At 31.4% G+C, this 20,053-nt stretch overlaps 1 protein-coding gene and 1 long non-coding RNA gene across 4 annotated transcripts; one reads left to right on the top strand and one right to left on the bottom strand.

Moving 5' to 3' along the window:
* Positions 1-2,255: 2,255 nt before the first annotated feature.
* Positions 2,256-10,089, bottom strand: LOC112421087 (DEAD-box ATP-dependent RNA helicase 1). 3 transcript variants are annotated; one of them, XM_039833107.1, is made up of 10 exons: positions 9,840-10,089; positions 9,023-9,337; positions 8,157-8,276; positions 7,583-8,075; positions 7,274-7,428; positions 6,294-6,471; positions 4,478-4,665; positions 4,006-4,210; positions 2,919-3,024; positions 2,256-2,697 (listed from the first exon to the last, which is right to left on the bottom strand). In XM_039833107.1, the coding sequence occupies exons 3-10, from the start codon at positions 8,267-8,269 to the stop codon at positions 2,642-2,644; spliced, it is 1,494 nt and encodes a 497-aa protein (XP_039689041.1). In that variant the 5' UTR covers positions 8,270-8,276; positions 9,023-9,337; positions 9,840-10,089; the 3' UTR covers positions 2,256-2,641. The 3 variants fall into 3 exon arrangements, with proteins under 3 accessions (XP_039689041.1, XP_039689042.1, XP_039689043.1); XM_039833108.1 differs by having other exon boundaries at positions 9,023-9,103; XM_039833109.1 differs by lacking the exon at positions 9,023-9,337.
* A 3,572-nt stretch (positions 10,090-13,661) lies between these two features.
* Positions 13,662-14,191, top strand: LOC120580279 (uncharacterized). The gene is made up of 2 exons (XR_005645982.1): positions 13,662-13,819; positions 14,041-14,191. It is a non-coding gene; the product is annotated as an uncharacterized lncRNA (long non-coding RNA).
* The last annotated feature ends 5,862 nt before the right edge of the window (positions 14,192-20,053 follow it).

Raw genomic sequence — 20,053 nt, 5'->3', positions numbered from 1 at the left:
CTAACCAAACAAATTTTTGGAGTTTTTGTTCTCTATTATTTTTTAGAGGTTGAGTTGAGGAAGTGAACTTATACCGGTGCAGAAGCTACAAAGATTAATTCAAGCAATCAAAATTTTAAAGCATGCATGTCATCTAGGCATAATGGAGGTGTATCTCATTCCATATATAGCAGATGCTCACTATATCACTGATCAACATGTTGTTGTGTATTGGTGTGATCTTGCTTTACTCATGTGGTGTCCATACACCACATTTATTCATTACTTGCCAAATTAAATACATTTGCCACAAAGAAAGATTCAACGTACGACAAAGGAATGGTCAACGAAAAAACAATAGAGGAAGCCTAAAAACATGGACACACGTGGAGGAGCCTTTGCATCATAGAAGGCGTGTGTATAAAAGCCGGAAATAAACGAAGAAAAGGGGGATACGGCTTTTAATCAATTTTGAGTGGAGAAACCTGTCACCTAGCAGACAAGACATAGAGGAGGCGTCTTTCAACACCATTGAAGGAGATTTATCAAGAATCGTTCATGAATTGTTCTTGTAATTCTTCTTTAATTCTTTCTCTTGTTTATTTGCTATGAGTAACTAAACCCTCCGTTGTTGGGGATGAGTAGACCTAGATGAATACATTTGTCATGTGATTGGATTACGATTATTGATGAAACTTATTGAATTATTTTTCTTATCTCCATGCTTAATGCTTTTATTGATTGATCACCTTTAAATTGATTTACGGTTTATATTGTGAAACGGAAGTTGAATTTATAAATACTTTGAGATAAGAAATTCTTGCCTTTGTAATCTAGGAATAGATGCAAACCCTTGAAACCATTGAGAATTCTTGTTCATTCATGCTTAGAATTAATGGTAATAAATATCATTATTCAAAAGTTGTCTAAACTGGTTTTATAAATATCATTCTCATCACCAAAACCCAACGGCCAAAACTTATGCAAATGTACGTTTAGAAAACTTCCGTATAATTGCTGCAAAAAGATGAGGAAAAAATTATAATGATGTATAGTAGAAATTTAATTAACCCCATCAACGTCTAAGTCAATATCATTTCCTTATATGTAGAAACGTGGAAGAGTATTAAACGGCTACTACACTAAAATGTCCCAATGAAAAGTGTAAAATGGAACTTAATGTACCAAACAAAAACTATATCTTAGAGGATATTAGAATTTTCATCCAGGTGTTGACACGTACCAAATAGTTTGTCCCACAATAGAAATAAGTTTGTAACATATTTAATAGCAAAAGCTGGAGGCGGCACCATCAAATAAAAACTGATTTGACCCTCAAAGATTAAGACCCTTGACTCAATTTAAGCCTAGCTAATTACTTCTAGCCACCCTTTATAAATTGAACTATTCTTATGCTTCAAACACATCAAAATACAAAACGATTTCAGCTCAATTTTCATTCCAATCTATCTCTTAGTGATTACACATTTTTCCGCAATTGAACACTTGAAATTAGTTCACATTAAGAATGGCAAGTTCTCGCGTTGCAAGGTTTTTCATGGAGGTGGCACCACCACAATATGTTTCTGTGATGAGGCATAGAACATCAAAGATGATGGAAACAATTGCTGAAGAGGATAGGAAAATTAACTCACATGACAGTGTAATTTCACTACCTAAAACTTTGAGGCAAGCCAATAAAACAATGCAAGACAATCTTTGGTGGTTGTTTCCATGAGTCATGTAAAGCTGCTATATTTCTTCTTCTTTTATCTTTTATGTAATGATATCCTGTTCAATGTTTTATATGAACAAGGATAATTAAGACTTACGAGCTTAGAGTAACATTAAGGATTCATGCATCTGTATTTTGTTTGGATGTAAAGGCTTATTATTATTTTCTATCAATAAAAAAAATCAAAACTACCACAAATTCTGGCATGCGTGTGAGTAAATGTCCTCTTTCTGCTTTGACAATTTAACAATATTACTTGTTGAAGTATTTATAATTTAAAAAATGTCAATCAATTATGGTGGTGCAAATATGTGGCGTGGGCACCAAATCCTTTTAACTCATCATGATAATAAATATGAATCCATAAAAATCTAAGCAACACTGTAACACACCCTGGCCTCGAGTAAAACCAAAGAAACAAAATTATGTGTGGATTATAGTCAGCCACACACACTTTAACATAGCAAAGGATGCACATAACTGGTGGTTGAAGACGGAACTCGTTTAAAAATTAAATTAGTATTGCATTGCCCAGATATGGTTGGAATAAGTAGAACTGCTAAGGAGATAACCTCTTGTTTAAGCTGATTTAGAATCAACAACAGAATAATCATGTGATCATCACTTTGAAGAACATGAAATTATTTTTCATAAAGTCGTGTATAATCAACTAGTACAAAAGACCTCAAGAAATACAAGAAATGGAACACCACTGGGAATATTCCCTGATAACACGAGTTCAAGCCCTGAATACTTCAGCCTGTCATTTCCATTGTAGAACTTAGAACTCTCATTGTCAGTTGAATATTTCAAGGGATTACTTTGATGTTTTGAAGCTAACATGCTTTTCCCTTACGTGTTCGTGAATAAGCTGCTATTCCTATTAAATATATTTTTTTCCATTCACTGTGCTCAGCTAAGAAGATTCTAATTCTTGGGTTTCTTTCGTGTCTTCGAAATTATCTCCTTGTATTTTGTCAGTGCTGCCAACAAAAATAAATAGAAATGACACTGACTTTATAAAACATCAAATCTAAACCCAAAACAACATAAAGGAAAATAACTTCTAGAAGCGTCGAGTTAGTTCAAGTCCATACACGATATAATTTATCTTGTTTTAGAAATTTTCTCAAGCAGACAAATGTAGTGAACATAGAAAAAGGTGTGTAAGCATATACCCCTAAAATGCAATCAAAATATTTACCTGATTGGTAGGTAGTATTGAGTGCTTCAATTTGACTGGACGAAACAATATGGTCCAGAAAAGAACCACCCTCAGCCTTTCCAATTAACTTCTTAAATCGTCGAACCTGGAATCGAATAAGATTTTAAGAGTTCGGGAATGATTTAGGACAGAATATTTGTGTCTGTATAGTATTTGACAAATTATATAATTCACAGTCATTACAGAGAAATTGGGACAGTTCCTATTGTGGAAAAAGATGGTGGAGTCTTGTCTAAGGACATGAATAGAGTAAGACTCGTAAAAAAACCAGTAAGGGGTGTTAACCGAGATAAATCAAATAGTTAGAAGCAAATGGATATCAAGAAAAATAGGTCAAACAATCATAAGAGATTTAGAGGTAAATACGTAAATGGTCTATCTTTAGATTTTTAGATTTCATACATGATGGCGTTTTATGATACCAGTTAATTTTATTTCATATATCCAATCTCACTTTAAGAGAAAAAGTTCAGTTGTTTTTAATATAACACCACTGTCAACAGATTCTAACAGTGATAGCCAAGACTCAATTGCAGAACGACAATTATTGAACAAACACAATTAAATATAATTTTTTTTTTACAAAGATAACAGATCATACATAACTTTATTAAGAAATTAAAAATAAAAACACAAATTGGTATAATTATAAATTCTAATGCTAAGGAAGCTGACAAGTTGAACAGACTCCGGATTGTGATTCAATTGGGCCCAAAACCTCACTGGTTTATTGAAGGAGAAAGAATGCAGTTTATTCAAGGAGAAATAAGAGGCCTGTTTGCAGATCAATAAGACCAAGTTGAAAGTTCTACAGTGTTGTAATGAAGGAGATTCTCTTATTGTGTAATAAGATACCAGGTTCCTATTAGAGACCCCCATTAAAAATTGCAGGAGTCATTCGCCTAATCTTATACTAGTATACAACTTTAATTAATAAATAAAATTTTAATGTAAAAATGGAAGAATTAAAGCTCAAATTATAGCTTCTTCTATTGGCTCTAGTGCGCTATGAAATGAGGATCTAGCATAAAACAAGGAACATGTTTGAGATGATAAAACTTCATACCTCATCTTCTGACATCAATGTGAAGCAACGCCCAGTCTGGCCAGCTCTTGCAGTCCTGCCCGCCCGATGAACATAAGTTTTTATGAATTTGGGCACGTCATAATTAATGACATTTCTTACCCCTTCAACATCCATCCCACGAGTCAATGCATCAGAAGATAGAAGCACTTGAAACACCCCTTTACGGAATTCGTTCAATGTCTTGCTGCAGAAAATTAGCAACTTTTTTTCAGGTCAAGGACTAACCCTCGCATGTTCTGTTCACATTGGAAAATTATCACTTCTCTTTCAAAGTTTTCTTGGTAAGTTTTTTACTGTAAGTTAATTTGGTCAAAAGATATGCTAATCCAAACACACTAACCTCCAAGACCTGAAGTTCTTTGGGAACAAGTTTTGTATGTAACTTAAACAAGTGCACTTAGCATACATCGCTCGAAATATCTACTAATTATTATGTGTCAATAAAACTTACCTTCTTACACGTTGATGTTGTAAACTAGAATACTCCTTGATATCAATTCGCAGATCTTCAAAACAATTTAGCAATTGGCAGAGACGATGTGTTGAATCCACAGATTTTGTAAAAACCAGGCACTTTTCTTCTCCCAGGGATTTCAAAAGGGCAATTAAATATAAAGGCTTGACCTTTTTTTCACAAATCTACAAAAATATAAATCTAATTACAAGGTAGCTGCAGATTATAATTCGTCCATTTTTAAATTAAAGAAAATGCAGATGTGTGTTGTCATTGTCTGTGTACATGCATATATGTGAGTGTGTATTATATAATATGCCAAATTAATAATTAATGGTGAAAGAAGAATCCAAGTATGCTCATCCCACCATCTATTAAATGGCAATTTGAGTGTGTTCAAACAATAAGACTATTTGACCGTGTTGCAAATAGTTCACTCTGTGGGTACGCTTAGATGAGTTACTCATATATTGAATTCATACAAATATAGCATAAAAAAAAGTAAAAAAAAAAATTTAAAAAACAACAAATAGTAGCATACTCCAGGAGGGGGGGAAGTGGAGTCGAGACTTGTTCATTTCTACACTTGGTACTCAACTGAGCTTAATAGTAGATTTTGTGATCATATAAAAGATCTTCACAAATCACTCAGTGTGGAAATAATTTATGAACCGACTAACATTTTTTTTGAAATGACAGTGTTATATCCTGATGACTTTACTCAACAAGAGAAAACATTTTCTAATCTATGTCAAGAATTTGAAACAAAAAAAAAATAGTTTACTTCTCATTTGGTTGACTCTTCCATATCAATTGCTGCAGGTGAGAGATCATTTTCAGGCATGGAGATTGTTTGGAAATAGGCCGGATAATGAACTTCTAGTTAATGGTTTGATTATTTGTATTAAGAGAAGAATTGATGAAAAGTGTGATACATTGATATATTTCATGATATGAATGAACGATGTGCATGGCTTTAGGTAAACATTATGGTGTATTTGACTATTATGATTTACGGAAAACTACACTGACCTCCCTTGAGGTCTCCCTTTTAAGTTACCGTCGTTAGTGCTCTGTCAACAAAAACTTATGAAAGTCACGGTGTTTCTACAACAAGCAGAAGCCACTCCCAGGTTCAAGTTTACAATTTAGCATAGGGATTTGCTTCTTCCGTGAAGACACAAAGACATAAACGTTGTTTCAGAACTATTGGCGGCGTGTCAATGCAAGTTGATGTGTGCCGCCACTCCTCGCTGTCCAAATCAGAAGAGTCCTCTCCAAATCAATTTCACCACTGTCTATGTTCTAATAGAAACTTTTAAAACCTCTTCCCCTAATGTACTATTGAATTGCACTGCTATGTGATTTTAATAACTAGATGGAAAGTTGAAAAAGGTTTAAGATGTGTGCAGTGGCGGTGTAGTTTTTTCTTTTTGACAGAGCGGTGGAGTAGTTAGTCAAAGTGAATATGATAATGTACAATGGTCACACCGTTACACTGTAGCAATGTTGTTGTACATGGTAGAAGGAAATCAGAATTGTTAAGAAAGAATTATACCATTGATGATATTTATTGAAGAGTAATAGAATATAAATTGTAGTTACGTAAACGGTATTCTGATAATGATAGCATTAAAATACAGTGAAGTTAGTTAAAATTTGCTTATATTTATACCAGAAAACAAAATATGGATACTTATTGCTTATAATCGGAACGGAAGAGAGAATCTAATTAAAGTAAATGGCATTGAAAGCAGCCTAGCTACAGTATTTCAAATATTAAACAAGACAAAAGACCCATGCGATGTCATACCAGTTTATAAGATTCCAAATTTTCTGGGAGCCGATAACGCATTTGTCCAGCTTTCAATAATAAAGGGTGGTGCAAATTAAGCTGAATAAGTCTGCCTGGATCCTGAGTTAATGTCGCAGATAGAACCATCTTTGCCAGCCTGGGATAAGGCTTGTCCTTGAACCCCCTCTCAACTCCACTTCAGAAATAAATATCATATAGATAAATAAACATGTATATGTGCACTAATATAAAAAGTATGATTGGTATTAGACCTTCATTACTCTAAATGAAAATATAAAGGCAAAAATAACTATAAAAAAGACTAACTAAAGATCCATTTGGGTTTCAAAACTATAATCTCATTACTGACAGTTCCAAAAGATTAAATCTAGAAATCAGAGACATGCTGTTACAATATTAGTGTTCCAAGTACTATTTTCAAGAATTCAATGGCCTATTGAGCTATTATTAATGCCACAATAAGAAGTATAAAAATTTAAAACCATAAAACTGGCTTTACATTATCAATACAGTTTGAATCTGTATAGACCGGCTTTGTTTAATATGCACAAGCAAAATGGTCCTTCACCATGCACAAGTGACTTTTTCACCATCGGATCAAAAAGTCAAATCATTTCTCATTTAATTTAATGGTGGGATTTATTGATCCAATGGTGAAAACTAGCTTGTGCATGATGCAAGACTTGTCTCACTTGTGCACCTTAGAATTGGCCGTATATACATTATAGCAATTTTACCATAATAAAATAATTTCTAGGTGTGGAACATAGAGGTGACATTTTAAATCACATCATTTGAAAGAATAACCAACAACTTGTGCATCATGGATAAGCTACCAATGGAGTATAGCTAGATCAGGCAGAAGAATAAAGCTTCGTGTTTGTTTTCCAACATGATCAGAATTCAGTGGCATTCGCTTCTATAGTTAATCATGAAATGAATGTTTCAAAAGACAAGTGAATAACGTTTGAACTCACCATCTTCTTCTGGTTCTTAATGCACTAGCAGAACAGGGGAAAAAAGAAGCAGACGGTAGGGAAAAACCATCATCATTAGATTGGATCAGTTCAAGCACAGTAGGCAACCATGATTGGTATGCCTCACGAAGCAATCGATCTGTTTCATCAACCACCTGACATTATTTCTCTCATTATCATATCATATACAATAATATATCACTGCCATCAAAAAGGAAAGGCTCAAACAAAAACAAACCAAATTTAAATGCTTTCAAAATTAATTGTACAATTAAAATAAAAGCAAAAATAATGAGAATTTAGACTTACAAGATAATAAAGATGCTCAAGCGTGAAGCCTATGGTAGTATTAATGTGATCCATAAGCCTACCAGGGGTAGCTACCAATATGTCAACTTTACTCTGAAAGCGAGGAAGTGAAATGCAATGTGGATCATAGCATGTGCCTATATCACGTGCCGGCATTTCAACGAGCTCGGAAATCTCATCAGCTAAGGATGATTGTCCAACAGCTAATCCGACACGCAGGCCTAACGGAGATGCAACGGCGTCAAAGACTTGTTTGACCTGTAAAGCAAGGTCGCGAGTGGGAACGACAACTAAAGCGTGGAGACATTTGGTGACGCGGCCTGATAGCATCTGCACCAAGGGGAGAGCGTATGCGAGGGTTTTGCCGCTTCCGGTGGGCGAGTTAACACAAATGTCTCGCTCAAAATTGCCGGGTCCAACTGTTTCGTGCCAAACTGCAACTTGCACTGGGAATAGGTTTGAGATTCCCATGTCCTCCAAAGCTGACTTCAACCTGATAAAAAATTGTGACTGAAAATAAATAAAAACATAAACTAAACAAAAGTAACAGTGCAATAGAGTAATAGTACAATACTTAGGGTGGAGAGAAGGGACGGAATGAAGAGGAAGTTGCTGAGTGAGAGTGACGTCGACAGGATCTCGCATCCATGGCAAAGCAGGAATACTCTGTTGCTTTTCTTCGCCCATTTTGTCCCTGTTTGGAAAAACAGCATATCGCATGAGAGGTTATACTAAATAAGCTATTCGCATTTGGGTGTGTATATTGAAAATTGTTTGAATGTACAACTACAAAAGCACTTATAAAGTGTAGTAATTTTTAAAAATGAATTAATTTTTTTACTATTCACCTATTGAAATTGCTGGAGCAAATATCATGACTAATCACAGAATGGTCATAGAAATTCACCAATCACCATAATACAATTAAAATTGAAAAACTCAGCAATCACCTGTCATATCTAGAATATAGAATAACAGTAGGAAATTGGAAACTAGTGTAATACATGCCCTGACCTTCCTCAATCAAATGAAATTTTCATGGAGTCCAGTACTTTTGCATTCTTCAGAAATTAATTTTGGGTCAGTGATATAATTGATAACTCTCCTAATCTTATTCTTTGTTCTTCATTATTCACACACTTAATAAACAACTGTACCCCATTAATGGGTGTCTTTGATTTTGTTTCCAATTCCTAAAGTTTTGATTTTTCACATACCCTTTTACTTAAAATCATGATTTCCTTTTTGGGTCAGTAAAAGATATTGAGATTTTGCTCATGAACCCGTAAAAAATTAACCACAATCGACAGATTCATGCTCATGAAAAAATACAAAGAGGTGCCGCCTAAATACGTAACACCAATTCACCGAGAAAACCCAAAACCAACAATGGCATCAAACAATGAGGCCGAAGTATATACTAGCATAGAGAAAGCATACCCCTGCCTCACTCCCGAACTAGCCAAGCATCATTGAACAGCAACCACCAAAGACAGAAAAACAGCTGCAAGCAGCGCTGATCTGCTACACCAGCAGCACCAAAAAACCAGTAAAAAACTGAAAACAGCAGAAAATAAACTGGCAACAAGGCACCTACAGCTCCGAATACTAAACCATGATCTCTCCTATGGCTCTTGCTCTAGCTAGTTGTCAAACTCAAAGTTCTTTTCTAAGGTTTCATTTTATCATAAATAACTCTTCTTCTCTTCTCCAACATTAATACAACCGCATAGCTATCTTCTTGCTCCAATTTATCTAACATTACATAAAAATATTCACAATTTCAAACAACCATCAAATATACTGCATTTTAACTGCATATCATTGGTATCTTTAAAGCATTTATAAAAAGCAGAGCAAAGATGCAGAGACACTCTTATAAAAATACTAAAAAAATATTCACAAACTTGAGTCAATAATACTATATTTCACATAAAATTAATCAGTAGATTCCTCCAAGAATTTACCACAAAGACTTAAACAAGTAATTTCATTAGAAAGTGAAACCATCACTAGGCTATGATTAAAACTATGATTAACAAAAAAAACTTTGTAAAGAGAGTAAAGGGTATGCAATTATGAATTTATCAATTAACAAAGGACAGTAAATAAGGTTACGACCAAAGGGGCAAAGAACAACAGTCAACAGGTTTAACAATTAGAGTTGACAATCAACTAAAGAACTCATGGCAATCAACTAAAGAACATGTAATCATCAAATCATAATTGAAGGAAATTACATTCAATTTCACATTACCTTACAAGTTACAACAATTAGGGTTTGTGGAGAGAGATGGAGATAGCTCTCTAAACTGAAGAAGGAGGAGAGTAATCGCGGCGGCGGTGATGGATGGAGAAGGAGGAGAGTGGTCGCGGCTCACCGGCGGTGGTGTGGTGGTGGATCGATTTGCTTTGGTTGGGAGAAGAAAAGGATCGCGTTTCTCACTTGTTCTCAGATGAAAGAGAAACGGGAAGAGGAAATGAGACTGAACAGGAAATATTAGTACTATTATTGAAGGATATTTTTGTAATTTCCAGTCATAAATTTTTTTATTTATTTTTAGGATGGGGTGGCGGTGGCTCCCCCTTACCACCCCCTAGTTCCGCCATTGTGAATCACACAAGTGAGAGAATGTGTACCTAAGTGAGAGAACGTGAGATTGAAAGAGAAGAGTTTGAAGTTGTATGGATATGTGTTGTTCAAGCTACAAAGAGAAGATCGATGAGAGTTGTGTGGAGAGTGGAGACAGAAGATTAGATTGGGAAGCTTTCTTACACAACAACGGTGTAAAGTTATTTACACACTCATACATTTTTTATTTTATTGTTAACACATGCATTCTTCTTTTCAACCTACCTTCAATTTAACTACGTTATCACATTAATTAATAAATGAGTTTAATTATTCCTTAAAAAAATTTGAGTTTAATTATGATGGATCGATATAATTCAAAACAATTTTCCACACACATTCAATCAAAATATTATTTTATTTTTTTACTTGTAAGTTTAACTCAGTTGGTAGGGACAATGCATAAAATATGCAAGGTTCGAGGTTTGAACCCCAGCCACCACAAAAAATCAAAATATTTTGATTTTTTTTTTTTTAAGGAATAACAATATTTAGAATTGAAACTAATCTGAAGAGGGAAAATTTAAAATAATTATAGGGTTAAATATATTTTTGGTCCCTATAAAATTGGGAACTTCTAAATTTAGTTCTTACTTAATTTTAATAGTTTTTTAGTCTTTGTAAAAAAAAAATAAGTTTTTAAGTCCTTACAAAAGAAAATTACTTCTATTTTAGTCCCTATTACAACAAAGTTTGTTTAATTATCCTTAAACAAATTTTTGAACGATTTTTTTGAGGCAAGTTTAGAACACTATGAAAGGTTCATTTACTAAAATTTAGAATTTTTTAACATGAAACGAATTAAATATGATTTTTTTTTTTAAATGGTAAAAGCTAAAGATAAAATTAACAAAATCTGGACGTAGAAATCAAATTTTGCGACAATTTTTTGCAAAGAAACTTTAAGTAATGTTCTTAACACGTCTGCAAAAAATTGTTCAAAAACTCATGAATTTCAGCATAAATAAAACAAATTTGAATTAAGGAGAAATTAATACTGAGTGCAAAAAAAAAAATTAAGAACTAAAAGAACTATTAAAATTAAGTAAAGACTAAATTTAAAAGATACTAATTTTATAGACACCAAAAACATATTAAACTCATAATTATATATTGATATTTTTTTTAAAGAATTATATATCGACATTGTATACTAACTCAATTCTAATTTTTAAAGAGTAAAGACTTGTAACGCCCTATTTTATTATTTATTTATTTTATTGAGTTTAGATGTCTTTTTATAATTTAGTCGATTTATTTTGATGAGTGATATTTTGTTATGTTATATGTTGGTATTTATTAATATAATATATATGTTATTTGGTGTAGAAATATATATGTTATCTAGTGTAGAAATATATTTGTTATAGAAATATTTTATATATATTAAAATAGAATATTGAGATGTGAGGGTTTAACATTGTAGTTGTTAATAGGTTTTGATGTTGTAGAATTAGGGTTTGAAACTAAAATTGATCATAGAAAGAGTATATAATCCGATGAATTAGGTTGATAATTGGTGATTTTCTAAAATAATATTTTGGGTCAAGTTTTATATGGTTTTGAGTGCCTTATCATGTATAGAAATGGTTAGACAATCTTTGGAATCAAATTTGGGTATTGGGAAGTCAATATTGGGATTTTGGGTTGAAAAATGGTTTTTCCGAGAGCTGCACAGTGACAACATCTCCTGTTTCATGTTCTTGCGTCTTTTACACACGTTTCTGTTTTGAATTGGCCTTTGGTGTACACATGAAAGTTGTAGATAATTGTGTTAGCTTTCCAGTGGTTTTGGTTTGACTTGAAAATGATTTTTGGTTTTTGAGTTATGATGAAAATACTGTAAGGAGATCTTAGTGAAATTTTATGAAAATTTCGCATAACTATTTCTAGGTCAACCTAAAACTTATGGATTGTCTCCAAACTTCAAAGCTTGTGTACTATGAGTTCAATTAAGGTGTTTAAGAGTATTTAACCTATGTTATGATGTTGTATGATGATGCTCATGATAGATGAATTATTATATGAATGTATATGTTGATGAATATGATGTTATATGATGTTGTTCATGATTGATGATTATTATATGAATGTATATGTTGATGAATATGATGTTATATGATGTTGTTCATGATTGATGAATTATTATATGAATGTATATGTTGATGAATATGATGTTACATGATGTTATTCATGATTGATGAATTATGATATTATAATGCGAAGTCGTTGTTGTTGTCGTTGCCATTGTTGTCGTCAATGTTGTTAAAGTTATAAGTTGTCGTCAATGTCGTTAAGTTGCAAGTTGTTGTCAAAGTCACTAAGGTGTAAGTTGTTGTCTAAGTTTGAAGTTGTCTAAGTTGCAAGTTGTTTAAGTTGTTGGTTACTGAGTCCATGCATACTCATTAAAGTTGAGGGCTTGATGTCCTGTGAGCCTATTTGCTCTATACGTTGGGGGTTTGATGCCCTGTGAGTATATTTATGCTCTATATGTTGGGGGCTTGATGATATGGTTTGTACCACATGCATGATTAAGTTGTTGTAGTTGCATTGTCGAGATGATGTCGTTGTTGTTGCATTGTCGAGTTGATGTCGCATCGTCGTTGTTGTTAAGTTGTCAATTACTAATGAGTTGTTAATGAGAAACTATGTGAAGTATCAATATTATTTATTGTTGTTGTTTATGTGAAGCATTGTTAATGATGATTTGAAGTTGATAGTTGGAACTATGTGAAGTATTAATATTACTTATTGTTGTTGTTTATGTGAAGAATTGTTAATGATGATTTGAAGTTGATTGATGATTTATAGTTGGAAATATGTGAAGGATCAATATTATTTATCGTTGTTGTTTATGTGAAGCATTGTTGATGATGATTTGCTGTTGTTTTATGTTGATAAATCTTCTTATCTAAATTATTGTTTGTTAGTATTGCTAATGATGAATAGATGTTGTTATGTGTTGTTAAATTCTTTTAAAGAATTATATGCTTATTATTATTGAATGTGAAATCTCACCCCTTCTGTTTGAATGTTTCCTCTACGTGGGTAACGTACAGATAACCAGAATTAGCTGTTGATGTGAGTTGACTCTCTCACGCGTCATCTTAGGGTCGCTCTGATACGTAAAGTGAGATTGGATATATGAAATAAAATTAACTGGTATCATAAAACGCCATCATGTATGAAATCTAAAAATCTAAAGATAGACCATTTAGGTATTTACCTCTAAATCTCTCATGATTGTTTGACCTATTTTTCTTGATATCCATTTGCTTCTAACTATTTGATTTATCTCGGTTAACACCCCTTACTGGTTTTTTTACGAGGCTTACTCTATTCATGTCCTTAGACAAGACTCCACCATCTTTTTCCAGGATAGGAACTATCCCAATTTCTTTGTAATGACTGTGAATTATATAATTTGTCAAATACTATACATACACAAATATTGTGTCCTAAATCATTCCCGAACTCGTAAAATCTTATTCGATTCCAGGTTCGACGATTTAAGAAGTTAATTGGAAAGGCTGAGGATGGTTCTTGTCTGGACCATATTGTTCCGTCCAGTCAAATTGAAGCACTCAATACTACCTACCAATCACGTAAATATTTTGATTGCATTTTAGGGGTATATGCTTACACACCTTTTTCTATGTTCGCTACATTTGTCTGCTTGAGAAAATTTCTAAAACAAGATAAATTATATCGTGTATGGACTTGAACTAACTCGACGCTTCTAGAAGTTATTTTCCTTTATGTTGTTTTGGGTTTAGATTTGATGTTTTATAAAGTGATTGTCATTTCTATTTATTTTTGTTGGCAGCACTGACAAAATACAAGGAGATAATTTCGAAGACACGAAAGAAACCCAAGAATTAGAATCTTCTTAGCTGAGCATAGTGAATGGAAAAAAAAATATTTAATAGGAATAGCAGCTTATTCACGAACACGTAAGGGAAAAGCATGTTAGCTTCTGTAACGCCCTCTCTAATTATTTGAATATTTTTAATGAGTTTAGAATACATTTATATGATTTGTATGATTTATATGATTTATTTTGATGAGTGATATTTTGTTATGATATATGTTGGTATTTATTAGTATAACATATATGTTATTTGATTTAGAAATATATATATGTTATTTGGTTTAGAAATATAAATGTTATTTGATTTAGAAATATATAAATGTTATTTGATTTAGAAATATATAAATGTTATTTGGTTTAGAAATATAAATTATTTGATTTAGAAATATATATATGTTATTTGATTTAGAAATATAAATGTTATTTGATTTAGAAATATATATATGTTATTTGATTTAGAAATATATATGTGTTATTTGATTTAGAAATATAAATGTTATTTGATTTAGAAATATATATGTTATTTGTTATAGAAATACATATGATTTGTTGCAGAAATAAATGTGATTTGTTATAGAAATAAATGTTATTTGTTGTAGAAATACACATGATTTGTTGTAGAAATATATGTTAATTTGTGTAGAGATATATGTTATTTTGTGTAGAAATATATGTTATCTGGTGTAGAAATATATTTCTTATTTGGTGTAGAAATATATATATATATATGTTAAAGAAATATATTTGTTATAGAAATATAATTGTTATTTGTTGTATAAATATTATATATATATATTCGAATAGAATATTGAGATTTTGGTAGGCAATCTAATATATTTTTGTACTGAATAATATATTTTTGTACTTAATATAATATATTTTGGTACTCAATTGATATATTTAATTACTAGATCTAATAGGTGCATTACTTGTTTCCAAAGTTTCTCACTTATTAGTTGTAAATTATCTCTATAAATAGAGAACTCACACAGTGCATTCTACACACCGAAATTCGCAATTGATACTTCCTGTGCTTTTCTTCTCTTCTCCCTCTTTTGACTTGTGTTGACGAATCTTTCTTCTTTTTCTACTCCTTTCTGTCCCTTCGGAATTAAAAGTGTTCTTAAGACCATAATCCCTCTTCGGTTTAATATCATTTTAGAGAAGAGAAAGCGGTAGAGTCCTTCGTCGATCAATCCAAAGGTAAGGGTGAGACTAACTTTGCAATTCTATTAAGTATGTGAATCAATGATTAGGTTTAACATGATGTAGCATGAGTTTTTGAGGAATTGAAAAGTAGGTTAAAATTGTAGAATTAATGAATAAACGATGGAAACTTGTTAAAAAGATGTAGAAACTGTCTTTAGACCTTAGATAATGATTAAGATGATTTGATGATATTTATAATGTTATATAATTAGATATATATTGCATGAATTATGTTTGATGATTGAGATGTTGATGACGTGCATTTGTAATTGTTATATATGATGATTATCATTATTGATTGATGCTATTTTGTTGTTGTGATGAATATGATTTACTTTGATGATATGATTAATGAGAGAATATTATATACTGTGAATTAATGATTAAATGCATTACTTGAAATATTATTGAATGATCAAGATGTTGAAATGAATTGTTATTAAGCTTGATATGAATTGATTATGCTGCAATTGTTGTTAAACTAAGTTGCATGAGTTGTTGATTATCATTTGATATTGTTATATCTTGAGATGTTTACGTGTCGCCTATGTTGCTGTTGTTGGTTATGTGAAATATTTATATGACTTATGTGGAAGATGTATAAGTTTAAGTTGTTGATACTTCATATTAAATATTGTTATGTTGTGAATTGCTTGTGCTGTTTCTGTTGCTGTTATGAACTGCTAAGTTGTTTGTAATGTGATTTAATGATTAAATGCATTACTCGAAATATTATTGAATTATATTAGGAGCTTTGTCCTCCGCACGATTATTAGTATGAATAAGTTGATGATGAACTCCAAATTATTGGATGTATAAGTGATAAGTTGATTAAGGTGTCCTGTTGATAGAGTCCATGCATTAGCATTCATTGAGCTTTGTCCTCACCACGATTAGGAGCTTTGTCCTCCGCACGATTAGGAGTTTTGTCCTCCGCACGATTAAAGTATATTAATACTTATGATGACGATTGGTACCACATGCATATAAGTGTCTAAGTTGCATTGTCGCATTTGTCGAGTCAAGGTCGTTGTTGATGAATTATCATCCATGAGTTGTTAAGTTGTCGATGAATTATCATCTATGAGTTGTCGAGTTGTCTTCTACCCATGTGTTGTTAAAGAAGTACCTATGAAGATTATACGATGTTTATGATGTGAATTATATGATGTTGACTAAGATGTTGCTATGTTGTTTAAGATATTGATTATGATATTGTTATATTGTTATGTTGTTATGATGTTGTATATGATACTGATTATAATGTTATGATGTTGTTTACGATGTTGATTATATGATGTTATTATGATGCTATATGTTGTGATGTATATAAGTGTTATTATTAAGTGATGAATATGTTGTTCTATATATGATTAATATTATTAAGTGAATATTATGTTATGTTATTGATGATGATCGAATGTTGTGATTACTTGGTAATTGTTTATCAAAGATGCTATGATGTTTAAGATGATATTGTTTAAGATGATTATGTTTAAGATTTATGATGTTGATTATGGTGTTAGTATGTGTTGATTATATTTTGATAAGATGATGAATATGTTGTTGCTGTTATATTATTATATGAAGATGAATATGTTGTTGTTATATTATTATATTATGACGAGATGATGTATATGTTTGTTATTATATAATTAAGATGATTAATATGTGTTGTTCATGTCGTTATAAGATGATGATTTATGTTGTATTATATATGATTATTATTATTAAGCGATGATTATGTTGTGTCATATATGATTATTATTATAGTGAGATGTTGATTACATTGTGTTGTTTTAAAGTTATTAGTGATGATGATATCTATGAGTTGTTAAGTGTACTTGATGATGTTTATGTTAAATTGATAAGTTGTCTTTTATTCATGAATTGATAATGAGATGTTTGATGAATAAGTATTATTACGAATTAATGATGTTGTTATGTTGTATATGAATTATGACTAAGATGTTGTTATGTTGTATATGAACTATGATGTGATGATCTATGTTGGTTATGATTTGGTTATTATGTGTTATATGATGATGTTTATAATGTGATGAATATGAAGTAAATGATAATTAGAAGTTGGCTGAACTATTAAGAATTATTACATGAAGAATTATTATTACTAATAGATGAAGTTATTTATGTTGTTAAATATAATTATTGAATTATATGCTTGATATTATTGTTTTGTGAAATCTCACCCCTTCTGCTTGAAAATGTTACTCTTCGTATGAGTAACTTGCAGGTATTAATGATTAGTAGGAGTGATGGCTCAAGTGTCTCTAGGTGCTCTGATACGTAACGGGATGAGAACTTTGTTATTGCTTTCTATTCCTTACGTATTGTTTTTGAAGAATTATGATTATCTTTTTAGAATGGATTTTTATGACATAATTGTAAAGAGGCCTTAGTGCCAAAGACTAGTTTTAGTTATTGAATAAATTCCGTTGCGAAGTATTAAAGATTTTGTTATTGAATTTTAAAGGATAAATAGTTATTTATTCAGTTTATGATTTTATGAAAAGAAGTGTAGCATTCCGTTTACATGAATAACTTTGATTATTAAATGAAATTTGTATGTTGGGAAAACGGGTTGTTACAGCTTCAAAACATCAAAGTAATCCCTTGAAATATTCAACTAACAATGAGAGATCTAAGTTCTACAATGGAAATGACAGGCTGAAGTATTCAGGGCTTGAACTCGTGTTATCAGGGAATATTCCCAGTGGTGTTCCATTTCTTGTATTTCTTGAGGTCTTTTGTACTAGTTGATTATTTTGTTGACGGGGTAGATGTATGCCATTATATATCAATAACGATGACAAGTGTTCATCCAAATCTGCAGGATTATTTTTTAATTATATTTTTCACATTTTAGTGTAGATACAGTTAAAAGTTTGCATGGAATTATTAGCTTTGTTTTAACTGCGACCATGAAAAATATGAAATTATGGATCTGTCTGACAAAAAATGCTGACAGTATGAGATAGCCGTTTCTTAGTGTTTCAATGGTGTTGTATTCCAACTAAATATGAACTATACATGACTTTATGAAAAATAATTCCATGTCCTTCAAAGTGATGATCACATGATGATTCTGTTGTTGATTCTAAATCAGCTTAAACAAGAGGTTATCTCCTTAGCAGTCCTACTTATTTCAACCATATCTGTGCAATGCAATACTAATTTAATTTTTAAACGAGTTCCGTCTTCAACCACCAGTTATGTGCATCCTTTGCTATCATAAAGTGTGCGTGGCTGACTATAATCCACACATAATTTTGTTTCTTTGGTTTTACTCGAGGCCAAGGTGTGTTAGAGTGTTGCTTAGATTTTTATGGATTCATATTTATTATCATGATGTGTTAAAAGGATTTGGTGCCCACGCCACATATTTGCACCACCATAATTGATTGACATTTTTTAAATTATAAATACTTCAACAAGTAATATTTTTAGATTGTCAAAGCAGAAAGATGACATTTACTCACACGCATGCCAGAATTTGTGGTAGTTTTAATTTTTTTTTTATTGATAGAAAATAACAAGCCTTTACATCAAAACAAAATACAGATGTAGGAATCCTTAATGTTACTCTAAGCTCGTAAGTCTTAATTATCCTTGTTCATATAAAACATTGAACATGATATCATTACATAAAAGATAAAAGAAGAAGAAATATAGCAGCTTTACATGACTCATGGAAACAACCACCAAAGATTGTCTTGCATTGTTTTATTGGCTTGCCTCAAAGTTTTAGGTAGTGAAATTACATTGTCATGTGAGTTAATTTCCCTATCCTCTTCAGCAATTGTTTCCATCATCTTTGATGTTCTATGCCTCATCACAGAAACATATTGTGGTGGTGCCACCTCCATGAAAAACCTTGCAACGCGAGAACTTGTCATTCTTAATGTGAACTAATTTCAAGTGTTCAATTGCGGAAAAATGTGTAATCACTAAGAGATAGATTGGAATGAAAATTGAGCTGAAAACGTTTTATATTTTGATGTGTTTGAAGCATAAGAATAGTTCCAAAACATTATTTTAGAAAATCACCAATTATCAACCTAATTCATCGGATTATCTAATCTTTTTATGATCAATTTTAGTTTCCAACCTTAATTTTACAACATCAAAACCTATTAACAACTACAATGTTAAACCCTTTTTTTGGATGACATACTTATGATTAGATGATCGCAAGGTTTTACCGCTTTCACTTCTCTTCTCTTGGATTCTCCCTTTTCTCCCAAACGCTGTTTTCACGTATTCTGTTTCTCTATTCCTAACCTCTCTTTTTATAAACCAAACATATTATCCCTTATTCCAAATCTGCCCCTCACATCTCAATATTATATTTTAATATATATATATATATATATATATATATATATATATATAATATTTCTATGACAAATAACAAATATATCTCTAACCCAAATAAGAAATATATTTCTACACCAGATAACATATATATTTCTACACTAAATAACATATATATTATACTAATAAATACCAACATATAACATAACAAAATATCACTCATCAAAATAAATCGACTATATTATAAAAAGACATCTAAACTCAATAAAATAAATAAATAATGAAATAAGGCGTTACAAGTCTTTCCTCTTTAAAAATTAGAATTGAGTTAGTATACAATGTCGACATATAATTCTTTTAAAAAAATATCAATATATAATTATGGGTTTAATATATTTTTGGTGTCTATAAAATTAGAATCTTT

The sequence above is a fragment of the Medicago truncatula genome, chromosome 4 (assembly GCF_003473485.1).
Source record: "Medicago truncatula cultivar Jemalong A17 chromosome 4, MtrunA17r5.0-ANR, whole genome shotgun sequence".
In the NCBI taxonomy this organism is placed as follows: domain Eukaryota; kingdom Viridiplantae; phylum Streptophyta; class Magnoliopsida; order Fabales; family Fabaceae; genus Medicago; species Medicago truncatula.
Note: the sequence above shows the minus strand (reverse complement) of the source record. Positions and strands in the feature narration are given on the sequence as shown.